The 15,699-nt window shown below is 37.7% G+C and overlaps 1 protein-coding gene across 2 annotated transcripts in view; it reads left to right on the top strand.

Annotated features, from left to right (window-relative positions):
• The window catches only part of ABCA12 (ATP binding cassette subfamily A member 12), a 167,826-nt gene that overhangs the window by 48,192 nt on the left and 103,935 nt on the right, over nucleotides 1-15,699 (top strand). For both annotated transcript variants that reach the window (XM_040986400.1, XM_040986399.1), the window contains exons 3-5: nucleotides 2,371-2,524; nucleotides 12,078-12,169; nucleotides 14,003-14,100. In XM_040986400.1, the coding sequence (XP_040842334.1) occupies nucleotides 2,371-2,524; nucleotides 12,078-12,169; nucleotides 14,003-14,100 (344 nt within the window). The remainder of the gene's footprint in view (nucleotides 1-2,370; nucleotides 2,525-12,077; nucleotides 12,170-14,002; nucleotides 14,101-15,699) is intronic.

Here is a 15,699-nt window from a genome sequence, read left to right as displayed (position 1 = left end):
CCTTTTATCTCTTCCTCTTCCATTCAAGTCACTTTGAGTGTTTGAGAGCCAGTAGGTACGAATCCATTTGAGGTTGCATACCCTGAATAAGGAATTCTAGCTAGGATCTTTGTAGCAATAGCTGTTGAAGCACCACGACAAATACAGGTCTTGTGGTATCCAGTCCACGGTAGCAGAATATTGTTGTGAAAGGGCAGGCAGTACATGAACCCCACAGGCTATTCAACTGCTCCTCTTTAGCTTATTCAGGCAATTGTATTACATTGAAAACATAAATGGGAATTATTGGTGATTGACTGCAATTTTTACCATTGATTGTTTTGGGGTTTCTCAGAAAAGACCAATGGAAAGTTTGATGGGTACATGGTTTCCTCAATTTCAGAATTTTCATCTTTACTCATGTTTTTTATAGTTTGTTTCTTTAAGAAACCAATGCAAAATGAGTAACCTGAACAAGTCCTAAACTTAGTGTTTTATGATTCCGGATATCAGTTCAGAATTTGGTCTCCCTGGCTTGGAAATCAAGGCATCAACAGGCAGATTTTCCTCTGCAGGCTCGTGGAGGGAGCTTGTCTCATGGACTCGTCTGGCTTTTGGGTGCTGTCCCTAGGCTTTTGGCTGCTTCTTGCTAGTTCAAAGTCAACCATGATGTATCTTTCCTAAATCTCTTCCCTCTGCTCTCTCCCCATCCACCCGCCTCCCAGCTCTTTATTTTTTTTTTCCTTTGGCCACATTTCTCATTTTATTTCTCCCTTTCACTTCTGTTTCTCTTTCTTTATGCAGGTTTTTACTTAAGTTACTTGGATCCAATTTCTATTTACTATTCTCTCCCTGCTAGCATTACCATTTTTTTGTATTTTTTTTTCATTTTATCTTTCTCTTTGTAAAGAAAGCAGACTTGCACTGATACCCTTTTAAACAGACTCACTGGGAAATTAGGGTTTTATTTTTAAGCCTTCTATACAGAACTTCCCTTATATGTTCTAAGTCTCTCTTATTAAAATGTCCATTGTCCCCGTATTTTCTGGAAGGGAAGACTGCAGTGTTCTAATCTCAAAGCTAATTATTAAAAGGCTTATATTTCATGGTTCTCCTATTATTTTAACTCCTATAAAGTTATCCTGAAACACAAAATATAAAATAAAGGTTGCAAAGCCCTCTGATGTTACAGTTCTTAGTTTCTGTGGCTAATTTTTGGAATGAGCTACAGCTTCACTTACAATTACTACCATTTTCTAAAAAATAGGAGCGTAATCATAGATATAACTAATATATCCAATGGATATAAACTGAAAACTTATAAGGAGATAAAAATGTTTCTCTGGGTAAAGATCAGCAGTGCAGATACCAAAACCACAAAAGAATGCATTATGTGAAAAAAAGTTCATGGGTAATCCAAAGGAAGTAAATACAAATTATGCTAACTAGTTCACTTGGGGGGAAAAGGCACCAATAGAATTTTGGATATATAGCTTTCAAAGTTTTAATATGTTTACATACTTGTATATGTTAAAGGAGATTGTGCTATTCATGTTTTCTAATCAATTCTTCTTAATGAGATAAAAATTTTCCATCGTAATTGATGTTTTAACAACTGCATTGGATTTACTATGGTTCCACTGTGAATTACTTTTAAATATTCTAGATGTATTCTTTTTTAAAACTTACTTCAGAAGAGTTTTAGCTTTACAAAACAAAAATCCCAAGACCATGAAGAATTCCCATATACCCGACATCCAGCTTCCCATGTTGTTAGCACCTTATCTAGTCAGTCTAAAGACCCCACCCAGTTTTTCCTATTAATAACCTCTCCTATCAAAATCAAGATGTATTCCTGGGGCCCGGCGCGATAGTGCAGCGGTTAAGGATCCCATATGGTCACCAGTTCTAATCCCAGCAGCTCCACTTCCCATCCAGCTCAGCCTGTGGCCCGGGAAAGCAGTTGAGGACCGACTAAGACTTTAGGACCCTGCACCCGCGTGGGAGACCCAAAGGAGGCTCCTGGCTTTGGATCGGCGCAGCACTGACCCTTGCGGTCACTTGGGGAGTGAAACATCGGACAGAAGATCTTCCTCTGTCTCTCCTCTCTGTATATGCACCCTTCCAATAAAAAATAAATAAGTCTTTAAAAAAAGATGGATTCCTGAAGCTACTTTAAGTATTTCTTCATAATATATCACAGAAAGAAAGATTTCTGGGGCCACAAGCATTTTTATGTCTTTTGATTAATGAGAACTGGTCCAAGCTCGACCAGCATGCCTAGAGGACGCAATCATAATGCTGAGGTAATTTCACGACGTGGAGCTACTGCACCTTTCAATCCTTGAGCAAACTGATCCTAGTGATGTAATTCTCATTGTGTCGTTTCAGGTTATCTTGCTCCTCGAAACCTTCCTAGTACAGGCTTCTTCCCATTCCTGCAGACTCTACTCTGCGACACAGACTCTAAATGCAAAGACACTCCCTACGGACCACAAGATCTGCTTCGCAGGAAAGGGGGCAGTGACGCACTATTCAAGAACAGGTGAGGCACTTGGAAAACATGGTTGTTCTAAGAGGTCAGATCTGTTTCCTTCTAGGAAGCCAACCTAGGTTAGATGTATGCTTGATTTTCTTTGTTTACAAATGTGATGATCTAAACACAAACATCAGCTAGCATCACTGTGCTTGTGACATTGAACATAAGCTTTTGTTAGGTGGGTCACTCAAGCTTTTAGTTTTTATTGTTTCAGATGGAGAGAGAGAGAGAGAGAAATTATTTCCAAAAGCTGGCTAATTAAATGCCTACAGAGGCTGGGTTTGAGTCAGGCCAGCACTGGGAGTATGATGCAGGGCCCCAATCTGAGACGTCACCTGCTCTCCTGGAAAGCTTGAGTCAGGAGCCAGTGGTAGGAATAGAAGTCAAGTGCTTCAGTTTTTGATGCAAATAGCAAAATTAATAGACCTAAACCTATCCCTCAAACGTTCTGCTTTTGATGGGTGATTAAAGCAGTCCTTCTTGACTTGCCTCAAAGGTTCTCTACCCTGCTTCAAATCATCAGCAACAGATTGTCCTGAATTAGTTTTAGCACAAGATGTCACCAGATTAAGATTAGTGTCAAGAGCGCCATCTCCTGGAAGAATAATATGTTTCTATTAAACTGGGTGGTACTTCCAGATACAATGAAAACCAAGAAGTAGAATGAAATTATAAGTAATATAAGTAATAATGAAATGCAAAGTAATAAAATCGAATGATATGTAATTGATAAACAACCTTTCATTGAAGTGAATCCATATCCTACTTGATGGTGTGGGAGACAGCTGAGGGAGGAAAATGGAGAATCGAGACCATTTACAACCTCAATTTTCTTTCCCGGGATTCTGAACTAATAGTGACACGCAGGAGTGGACCTTTGCATAAGACTTAACATGATGCTTCAATCTTGAATGATCTATGAGATAATTCTGTTAAAGGGTTTTTTTTTAAATGGATTTTTCCTCAAGAAAAGATTTTCTAAAATAGGAGGTATTCTGTTTTTTTTATTTTATGCTATTTTTTTTTAATTTTATGATACAGTTTCATAGGCTCCTGGGATTTCCCTTAGCCCAGTCACAATCCCCCCCACCTACTTTCTGTATATCATTACTAAAGTATAGTTCTTCATACACAGTCATATGTCCATCATTGCGGGCATGGACAATGGCAGAGTCCAGCAGCCTATTGTTAAGACACGGTAAACAGTTTCATTGTAAGTCCATCTTGGTGTGGAAGTGGAGATGCACACCACATTGTATCCTCACATCTGGATATGTGAGTCTCCATTTCACAGGTTGTGTACATCCCCTCAAATGAAAAGTAATAATACAAAACCAATAGGAATAAAAATAGAAATTTGTAATACCATGAAGTTAAATAACATGTTATTAGATATGACAGTCTTCTAAAATAGGAGGTATTTTATACCTATAATATTAAATTTCCTTGGCACACAGCACAACTGTTACTTCAACATCATCATCACCATGATTTTTTAATTTAATAATATGGGTAATATTTAAGAGAGTGCAACTACAAGCTATTTAACATAAAGAATGTCACAGATACTCAACAGATATCCTTGAAGTAGGGACAGACTTGACCATCTTAGCAGAAAGTTAGTTAATATGTTTGTAGCATATTAAGGGAAGAGATGGCAGTAAAGAGATCTGTTGACATGAAACACAGGAGTAACAGAGTATTCATAATGTATCATGAAGGAACAAGTAAACGGAGTTATATTATATTTGTAGCATAATGAGAAGTCAATGGACAATTTTAAGCTGGGGTATAACATAACCTATTGTTTATGAGAATAAATGCTCCAGGCATATACAAGCATTACCTCAATGAGCACTGGTGCACAATTCTGAAAGGAGAGCAATACCAGTTAGAGTCTAAACGCAAATACATGAAGATAACATGCAAAAAAGTGTGATATCCCCGGTCGTTCAAGTGTTGGATATCAGTGCATTCCTGTATCAGTAATAAACTGGACATGATATATGCTGCTGCTCTAGCAGCAAAATTTTATCTCAAGTTGTATATTGCTATATGTTCAGACATTTTTTTCTGAACTACCGTGTAATTGGAACTTAGCTTAGAAAATGATATGAAATGATAAAATAATAATTAATAACAATGTATCCTAGCATGCTTTTTATTTTTGTGTTTCATATAGCATGCAATGAAACTGGTAATGTGATTACTGAGTAAACCATACTAGGTAGGTTGTTTCTTTTTGGTGAGGAAAGCTTCACAACCATGGCCTCATTAAAAAGCAAAAGAGCCTTACTCTTTTGTCCTGTAAGTAAGGAAAGAAAGGACAACGTTGGCCTCATCAAAACAAGCTTGTCTTGTTTCTTTTAATAGAATGTCCTTATGAAAGACATGATCACGCTGCAGCCAATACTGGCTGGTCAGCTGCCAAATGTTTTGATGTGATTTTTGCAGTTGGCACCATCCTTCGGCTATCAGGTTCATACTTCTTTAAGTGTTAGTTTCAGCAGGAGGTGTTTCAAAAGGATGGGACACTATACTCAGCACCAACTCTAACTAGTTATTTGAGAAATGATTGTATTTGTGGCTTTCTTGCTCATTTGCACAACAGATGATCTGGCATCACAGATCCTACCCTTGTCCTTTCTCCCTGCACTGTCTCCAAGAATTCCTCAAACAGCGGGAGTCACTGGCTATGTCATTGCTCACACAGTTGGCAAATGGCAAAGATCATCCCCAGGGCTCACAGGGTCATTATTTGGAGAAGTGATTCGGCATTCCTGCAGATCCTGTGCGGGAATTGCCTCTATGGGTTTGCTCCCTGATTCTGTTGACACTCATCCAAGACTGGTAATTTTAAAATTGATATCTCTGCTCCTATTGCATGGCTCCTACAGACCAGGTAAATCAGCTTAGCTAATTTAAATCAGGGATAATTATAAGGTGGTAGAGCTTTTTGTTTAATCCTAAAAAAATATGGATGAGTTTTAAAAATGACCTAAAGATTATTATAAAGAATGTGTGGCAAGTGGAAATAAAACAGATGTTTAGCCTCTTTTGACCATAATGGTGAGATAGAATAGCTAAGTCTCACACTGTTTTAATCTCAAATTATACCACTTTAGTCACCTTTTACCTAGAGTTGTTATAACAAGAAAGGTTTAAAATTCATCTATCAGTAAATACAATGAAAAATCTTAACTGCCATGCAGGCAAAACTATTCATTCACTTGGCAATAGCGTATTGAATGTGTACAATGTGCCAGAGCATATGCAAGTAACTGCAGAGAGGTCAAATAGAGAAGTCCCATTTCCTGCCCTACAAACAGATAGAGAGGCAGGATAAATGATAAATTGTTGTGTAACCTGGTAAATGTGATGAATATTTCTTTGGATCTCATTTTGTCTAGAACATTAGATATCAGATGGTAAAGAGGTATCATAGCAAAAAGGTACCCTAAGACACAGGTACCACGGGACAGTATTTCTCTATGGGGAGTGTGAATGTTACTATCACTTGTATCCTTAGAGTGGAGCTGGGTTTGGATGTCAGTGTCTAGCATTCAGAGCAGAACAAGGGAAGGCATATTTCAGATAGGCTATAAAATTTCCCAGAACTTGCAGAAAAATAGATGGATGCCTTTATATAGTTGGCTTAGGGAAAATGAAAAGAATAGCTTCGCAAAACACTGTAACATGAAAATTACAGTTTCCATTGTATTGCTGCCAGACTTATCTGTTCATGCTTATATAAAACATAATCAGTAGATTATCATGGCAAGAACTATGACATCATCTTCTTTCCCCTATTATACATGTTCTTGACCCATACCTGCTCTCTAAAAACCTCCTCACCTGCCCCACTTAGTGCCTTTAAAAATTCTCTAATATGGGCCCGGTGTGGTGGCCTACTGACTAAAGTCTTTGTCTTGCATGTGCTGGGATCCAATATGGATGACAGTTTCAATCCCGGTGGTCCCACTTCCCATCCAGCTCCCTGCTTCTGGCTTGGGAAAGCAGTCGAGGATGGCCCAAAGCGCTGGGACCCTGTAACCGCATGGGAGACCTGGAAGAAGTTCCTGGCTCCTGGCTTGAGATCGGCTCAGCTCTGGCCATTGTGGCCAATTGGGGAGTGAATCATCAGATGGAAGATCTTCCTCTCTGTCTCTCCTCCTCTCTATATATCCAACTTTGTGATAAAAAAGTGAATAAATCTTTTTAAAAATCTGTAATACTTTAGTTCAAGTTATATATATCAATAACTTCAAAACCCTCCCTAGGATTTAAATCAAACCCCAACAAAATCTTTGCCAAACCTGCCTGAAAAAAATTCTCTAAATCTTAATGTCTTTACTTATCTTGACTTTGGGATGAAGCTGGACCACTTCACAAAAAAGTCTGGTTTGATTGTGAAAAGACATCCGTTTATAAATCACGGTTACTCTCAGGAGATGAAGATCAGGAGAAAGAATGAGATGATACATCATTAGATTTTTACTATGAGCTTTTCTGCATGGAGAAAGCAAGGAAGGGCACCTGTGTCAGATCTGAGGGCTCCTTAATGGTCATTACAGAATCTTCAGTCCTTAGCTGTGGCTAGAAATCAGTAGTGTTTTCTGTAACTGTGAATGGAACTGAGCTTACAGCACATCTCACATCTTCCCAGGTGTCACTACATACCCATATTATTCTGTGCAGAGAAAAAAAAAATAGCGTGTAAAACTGTGACTAACCTTTAGAGACAAAACAGAATGTCAGAATTTTCTTTCCAGGATTTGCCATCTGTCTTTTGTGGTAAGAATTCCTTTTATAAACATAATTTACCGTGGCACACATGGATACAGGTAGCCTCCCACTCACAGGAAAAACAGACATCCATATAAGTGCATAAATTCTACCATATAAATATATGACATTTTCCAAATGTAACTGTTGGTAGACATATCTGAGGAGGAAGATCTATTCTGAGTTTAGCGTCCAAGGAGGATGATATTCTTCTATCCAAGATGTTTCTTGTACTGAATTCCATTTCAAAAGGGAGCCCTCTACCCCTGATGCAGAGTCTGTGACTTCAGCAGCTCAGAGGTGAGGTGTGCAGCCACCTCCACGGAACAGTGTGTGAACTGGGCAGAAGAAAATTATTGACGCCATAGAGCACTTGTTGACTTGGTTCAGGCCTTCTTGGCTCACCCTGGGGATTTCTTTTCTGGAACTGGATGGGTTGAGTTTGGTGGATATGTAAGTTTTCTGTAGGGCTTTAATAAACTTTACAAAGATAATCTGCACAAGATAGATTCTACAAGACTTGCTCATAGTGATTCAAGGATCCTGAATGGAATGTCCAAGTGTTTTGAGTTGGTCCCAGGAGTGGGAGTACCATCTCTGTTCTACTTAACTGTCATAGTCCAGTAAAAGGCTTCTGGACCTTGAACCTGTTGATCAACAGATCATTCTTGTGGACTGTGTGTTATAAGATGCTTAGTTGTGTTCTTGACTTCCACCTTCCAAAGACTTTTGTGTAACTGGGTAGATGATAATGATGAGAAGACCAAACTCATTTTTAACAAGGTGTTACCTTAGCTATAAACTGTTCCAGCTAAAGTTCTTTATTGTCAAGTATTCAGTAGTTGTCATGTGCTAAACACCCTGCCTTCTGCCAACACAGCACACTGCAGACTTTTCTCAAGAAACCTAAAATCTTAGAAGGAAGAAATTGAACATTACTGTATATGCAAAATTGCTCTCATGTATAGATGAAGTGATTATACAAACCCCTACAATGAAAAAGGGGTTAAAAACCCTGCATGTGAGCCTCTGCTTTATCCCTTCTTATCAGCAAATACTTGCAGGTTCCAGATGATAAAATATTTGGTTGCATCCATTTGGTGTTCTAGGATTCTAAATGAATAATAGATTATATCTGGAGCATAAATGCATAAGTCTGTGTCTTCACTAACTCTAAGAAGAGCTGCTATGAGAAGCGTTAGTCAAGATAGCGAAGATTGTGTCTTAGCACCAGGTTCTTTTGTGTGTACTTTGGCAAAGTATTAATATTAGCGAGCATCTATGATAATAGACCTTAGACTAATATTGCATGCATGTTGTAACACACACACACATCTATAGGGTAGACAACATTATTTTAAATCTAGACAACAGCTGAGATAGTTTAGGAAGAGGCGCTTAACTACAAAACTTTTTTTGCCACACTCCAGCAATATTGTATGTCTTTTTTTATTTAATTTGTATCAGATCTTGCTGTCTACTACTGTGGGACTATAAAGAGAGATGATTGCAGATCCCAGCCTCAGCTGCCTGTACCGCATGGCTTGATCTGGAAGTGTCTGCGTGTTCTCCCTTCTTGTCCTACAGAAACTTGTTGTTGTTGTTAACTTCTTTGCTGAAAATTTGCATCAATCAGACCCCCTGAAAGCTCAGTTCTTTATTCTTTACCTATCCCAGGTAGCCTAAGTTAGTAGCTATGCCCTACCAGCCATCTTGATAAATGAGACAAATAAGACATGATACTTGCTTCCAAAGATGTTGCAGAGTAGATTAAGGAAATATGGAAATTATACATAGGGTTATGAAATAAGATGAGTCTTCAAAAAATTTCATGGAAAACCATAGTTTGGAAAAACTGTGCATGAGTTTCAATGTTTGCACCAAAATAAATATCTTTTAACTCATTTTTTCCATGAATTTCTTGATGTGTGCACAAAATGACTGCATTCCCCATACTTGTAAGAAGCTTGTCTGTGTGTGTAATTATGCTCATCGGAACGTTCAGACTGGCTACCTTCTTAACCTCATCTGATGCTCTTGTGGGAAATGAGCTATATTTTAACGTTGAGCCCTGATGCACCTAATTCAGATTTAGCATATCTGAATGCTTGCTGATTTGCATTTAGTTTGGATTCTCACGTGAAGAGCTGAAAGAGAAACTCTTGGGCACAATGGAAGAGGACACATGCCATCAGACTGCATCTTGTAAATGCAAAATAAAACTAGCTATGGTTCAGGAACAAGAATGGCAAAGCGTATGTGATGTTCCAGACTGTCAGCGTCACAAAAAATGTACAAGAGGACCACTGTTAAGGATACAAACAGCTACATTACCATGGTCATTTCCTAGTTAGCAAAGGGTGCTGTGAGAAAGGGAAGCGCCAGGATTCCTAGCCTGGGAACAGCAGTTTTAATGGGGAGTACACTGAGACTCGGGCCAGCTGCATGCTGAAAGGGAAGTGAGCTTGTCTTCCCTCAGTGTTTATAGAATGTCCATAGCATAGATTTTGAGCTGTTATCTGCTCATGGATGGAGTATCTTGGTGTGCTAGGGGCTGCTCCTGTTTTTCCAGGATCACTTTTCTGCACTCCCCGTGGACTCTCCTACCTTCTTTTCTTTCCCCATTCCCATTTATCAACCAGTCTGTTGCTCTTTCGCTGCTCATTTTGATCTTTGTCATTCTTTTGGTTTTGATTGCTGTTGCTACGCTTAAAATTTTTATGAAGGCAGTTTTTCTCTTGATTTTCAAAATGTATTGATATTCAATAGTCTTGCTTACAGTATTTCAAACTGAACCTTAAAAAGCAGTCAGAAAAAGAAAAATAAAAAACTTTTTCACATGTTCTAACTTTTTAGGGGGGAGTAAAGAAAAGGTTCAGGTCAGTTCTTATTTTTATCTGAGCAGTTCTCCCATCCACATCGTCAGCATAAGCAATGTAAAAAGATTTGGAGGAATACAGTGATGGTCATGAATAATTCAAATAAACATTAAGGATGCAGAATTTTTGGAGCAACCAGTATATTTTAAGGAGACTATTGGAAAAACACTAGGAAATGAAAACAAATATCACCTTTTCTTATTTTTTTATAAAAATAACCACATAAAAAATAAAGCAAACAGATTTTTTTCCCCCAATTATATATCATAAAGCACTCTGGAACCAGGATTGAGATCTTGCTTCTAAAATAGAAGTCAAATTGAACTACAGTGGTAAGCAAAATTTTTTCCATTATGTATACTTTTCATAATTCTAACTTTGAAGTTTTATTCATGTATTTATTCATTTGAAAGAGTACCAGAGAGCAAGAGCTAGAGCTGGAAGAAGGCAGAGAGGAGCAGAGGACCAGAAGGTGAAAGGCCTGAAGGAGACAGAGAGGGAAGAACAGAGAGAATCTTCAAACTTCAAATGCCCAGAACAGGCAGGAGCAGGTCAGGCTGAAGTCAAGAGTCAGAAACCTCTTGTTCTTAATCCAGCACCTGCTGCTTTCCATGTCCATAAGAGGAAAGCTGGATGGGAAATGGGAGCAAGACTAAATCCTAGGCACTTTGGTATAGAACATAGGCCTTTCTAGAAGCAGCAGATTAACATGTGGAGTCAAAATGCCCACCTTTTCATTATGTGTTTATGTCTCTATGTGTCTTTCAGGATTCTTATGAGTAATTACACAAAGTTCACCTAGCTTTTTTAACCCTGAAAATCACCCACACTCCTATATTTGGGTTCATTTCATTTCGAAAACATACGCATTTATTTTGTGCACTTACATTTACATGGATACAGTTTGGATTGTAACCAGCTAAACTAGAAAGGAATTTTCATTTAAATTTTTCTTTAAACATTTACCAGTTATTTGCAAGACAGAGAAAGAGAAAGGTCTTCATCTACTGACTCATTGCGGAAGTGCCCCAACAGCTGAGGTTGGCAAGGAAGAGACAGATGCTGTACAGCTGTGCCCTGAACCTAAGCTCTCTGGAACAAGCTGCAAATGTCACAAGGCGTGTTTTAGCCAGCTCAGCTGCTACTCCACTTGCCTGCCTCTAGATGGAGAGGCTTTTAGAAATGGGTTACTGAATTGTGAAAAGGTTCAGTAACAATTAGTTCCCAAGGCTAGTGATGTCACCTTGTGTAGGAATTCCTGGCACTACAGAAATGGCATCACTTCATTGACAGGTTTAATAAACTTAGAAACCTGTTTCAATCTCACTCCTTTTGTACCAGGTGTCAGAGATGACACCAACTACAGCAACTATAGTTACTGGCAAATGCTAGGTTTTTGTTAGATACATGTTGTTTTTCTTCTTCCTTGAATCTGACTAATGAGTATTCAACTTTAAAAGTGCTCCAAATCCCACCTATAATTTAACATAAAGTTATTTATCTTTCAATGTTTACACAAAATAACACTTTCATTTCAGTTCCCAAAGTACCCTTGAATGCTCATCTACTTTGAATTCAACATTTTAAAAGAAATATGCACTAATGATATATTCACTGTTTAGCCCCAATATCTTTTTAAAAATATTATTACAAGATTAATACCAAGTAAATATGTTAAGCCTCATCCCAGCAATTTTCTCTGAAAAACCTCTGCTTTACAGGAGACTTAATATATTCACTGGTATATGGTTAGGTGAGTTCTTCAATGAATATTTTAGAAGGTTGATGAGAAATTTGACAGTCCTCCATCAGCCCTGGAATCTGCCACACAACACATTGCTTTAACTCATTGAAATGAATGTGGATGAAGATATAGAGTTCTTTTTCTTTTCTAGTGAAATTCTGAGAAAGTCATCCAAGTTGGAGAAGGACAGTAATTTATCACTCCAGAGCACCCCAGTTCCAGAGAGAAGGCATGCATCACTGGGTAAGTTATTCTTTTCTGTAGAGATTAGAATAGGTCCTTCAGAACAGTGGTACAAGTCTAATCTTTAAAGGGTTTATACACCAAGCTTTTCAAACAAAGATAGAATGCTTAACATATTCCTAAGAGATCTAAATGTTCCTCATGGGTGCCTGAGTGTAGTAGTCCAATTATACAAAGTTCTTGAGAATAATTGGAAATTAAATTCTTGCTAAATTGCCCTATAGGAGCAAAAGCTGCTTCCCAAAACAGCCTCTGGAAAATTGACTTGTCTACAGTTAGGTGACACTGGGATAGGAAAGATGCTTGAAATTTGTCTAAAGTTTCCATTTGAGGGAGGAATGGAAGTGCTGTGTCTCTTGTCCAGGGCTGTATAAGAATGGCTTCCAGGCCTGGGCTCATTTGGGTCTATGTTTCGCTCTCTCCTGCATGTTCAAAGTCAGTTGTCAGCGTGATTGTGCATTGGCTTCAAATCCAGGCCCATATCCTCCAAATTTCCTTTTGCATAAAAATCTTCCTGAATTACTTCATGGAAACATTAGTTCCGGATGGTTCCATTCAAATGATTCTAATGCAGAAACTTATAATAAATGCTGATGAGGAGCCACCAATTGAGAATACAGGATTTGTAAAACAACAGGACTATTTTGGACTCATCTGACAAATACTTATTGAATGCTTGAGTTTATGCAGGCTTTGTCCTAGGGACCAAGAATATATTAGAGAGCAAAACAAAGTTTCCCATATGATGGGATATGACTCAGATTCAGAAAAAGATATCTTTAAATAGCACTGGATATTTAATGCTCAGTAATTAAATAGTATTGTACTACAAGTTGATGGACCAAATAGATGATTTTGAAGAGATAATATTCTGAGTGAATGACCTGTGGATGTTTGATTGAGTAGGTGAAAGCATTGTAGAGGTAACGTCACTGTGCTGTGGTCCAGTAAACTTTGCTTTTCTCATTAGCCACATATTATGTTTCTTGCCATGACCAGTCACCTGGCAGATGTATTGCCTTGGTCCAGAAGAGTAAGTTATAAATTCTTTAGCTTAAAGGCAAGAAAGTAAAGCGCAAACACTATTGAGAATGGATTGGTTGTGTTTTTGCATATTAATATCATTTGCTGTAAACGTAACAAAATGTTTCTATCCAACATTTATAAACGTCTTAGTAAACACCCATGCTATAGACATGAATATATACTTCTGACTTATGCTTCAGATTCAGAAAACTCTGTCACATGATAAACCATGCTAGACGAGGCCACTTTGGGAATTACTTAATTAGAGTATACTGTATTCCAGGCTTCATCCCATTTATTTGATCTGAAATATCATTCAGAAACCACTTTGGGGAGGAGAGAATTTATGATCCTAAGCAGATTTCAGAGTCCCTGTTGGGTAATTAAAAAGAAAGACCATTATCACCAGATGTGCACTGGCAGATCCTCTAACAGATGTTGGGTGTGATGGATCTGTGGAGCCAGTGGAAGCACCTCAGATCCTCTAGGCTTGCAAAGAAATGATCTCTTTTATTGAGCAATAATATTGGTGATGAAGTTTAATGACACAAACTGGAATGAAAGCAAATGGCATCTAAATGATTAGGAAAAAGAGTGCAGACCAAAACTATCACAATTTTATGAAAATGAATAACCCATGGTATTTTCCATTTTGTTAGTATGAACTTTTCATGGATAAGGCATATTGGGGCACACTCTTAGTGTAGGATATATATGGCCAAAAGTGATATATATGAATTATTATGTGATTTTGCCAATGCTTACATATGTATGTAGCACACTAATTATTACTATTTTTTTTTATAGCCACAGCATTTCACAGTCCAAGTTTTGATTTGGAAAGCTTTGAAACAAATACCTTCAATGGCAGTCAAGCGCTCTCGTGGATCCTTGGCTTAGAAAAGGTAACTTTATTCAGTTTGTGATGGACAAATAGTAGAAAATGATTGGGAAAAAATGGCTTGTAGGATAAACGAAGTGTGTCCCTGTTGGAAGAGGTTTGGGACACTTTTCTCATTTAGATTAGTCTCTCAAGCAGATTCTTTTGTTAGGTCCTCTTCAATAAACAGTTTAATTTTAAGGCATTCTGAATTGCTTAAAATCCTGGGAATTTATTTACTTTCTTGTAAAGTCTCTTAATTGAACTTAAGGTTTTCATTTACTAAGAAATAGTGTGGCATTATATGTGGTCTTGTAATTTTCTAAAGGAGAAGGGAATTAAAGACCAAATGAAGCTATCACATGCTTTGAACTCGCTGTCTCATGCATGCTATTAACACTTTTGGTAAAAAGACTCTCCTAGGTAGGAAAATCCTATTCTTGAGTCTATTTTAAAGAGCTTACTTATGGATTTCTCTTTATTTCCTAGTGATTATCTATTTTAATATTTCCCAGGTGGCAAGATAACAAGCACAATTTCTACCTGAGGTGTGAACAGGCAGCCTGTGAGCTCTGTGCTGTGTGTGTATGATCTGTGTGTGTCTTTCTGTGTGTACACAGGTTTTCTAAGAAACTGAATTTGTGTGTCTTTAGGCAAAACAGATGTTTCCCAGTTAAATATAATCCCTACCTCTTCTTATTATCTTTCATGTATACATAATACTTTCAAGGTTTAAAAAAATTTTTTTTCTTTATCAAGATAAAGAGAACAGTTTTAACATGTACTTAAGTTTTTAGGTTGGCCCTTATGAACACTTGAGTCTTATTTTATAAGTTCTTCTGAAATGAAGAGATTGTTTTCAACATTTTGCATTAGACAAATTATTGTGTCTCTCTCATACTCAGACACATACATGCATGGGCACACACAACATTTTCAATATGCATTTATGTCTTTCATATAAGCCATAATGCATGTCTCTGACCTATTTTTAATTCTAAAATCTATAGCAACTGCTACCTCAAATTTCTTGGGTTATGCTTGAATTAATGTTTTATACAACTGACGCATCTCAGTAAAATGTTATTTGAACAAGCCATAGAGCAAAACAGGAATGACGCCAGGGAAGGGTACAATATTCACTGATGCAACTCTGTAGTGCTGACAGGAATATTCCATAAAATGTTTCCATTCAGTACAGTGTGCACACTGAAGGTGTTATATATGCAGTAGTTGAGGTCTGTCAAGAATGCCCAGCATATGAAATCTGCCAATATGACTAGTTAATTCTGTTCTATTCTTTTCTCAGTTTCTTTTTTGGAAGCATTTTATTAAAAGATAGTATACACACCAAGAAAGACACGGAAATATACAGATCAACATGTTTTTTTTTTTTTGCGGGGGGGGGGGGATGGGAAACAACTGATCACCCTCAAAACCAAACCCAAACACAGCAGTAAGTCCTGCCCCAATTAAATAGATGCGTAAACTAGAAGAAGTCATCGTATCCTAGTCCGTGTCTTTCACCTTGTTCCCAGAAGACAGCCATGCACTGCATTAGTATGTTCTTTAGTATTTAGAACAGCAATATATAATTATCAAAAATATCACTTGATTGTGTTGA

The sequence above is a fragment of the Ochotona curzoniae genome, unplaced genomic scaffold (genome assembly GCF_017591425.1).
Source record: "Ochotona curzoniae isolate NIBS_2020 unplaced genomic scaffold, NIBS_Ocur_1.0 contig_4514, whole genome shotgun sequence".
Lineage (NCBI taxonomy): Eukaryota > Metazoa > Chordata > Mammalia > Lagomorpha > Ochotonidae > Ochotona > Ochotona curzoniae.
Note: the sequence above shows the minus strand (reverse complement) of the source record. Positions and strands in the feature narration are given on the sequence as shown.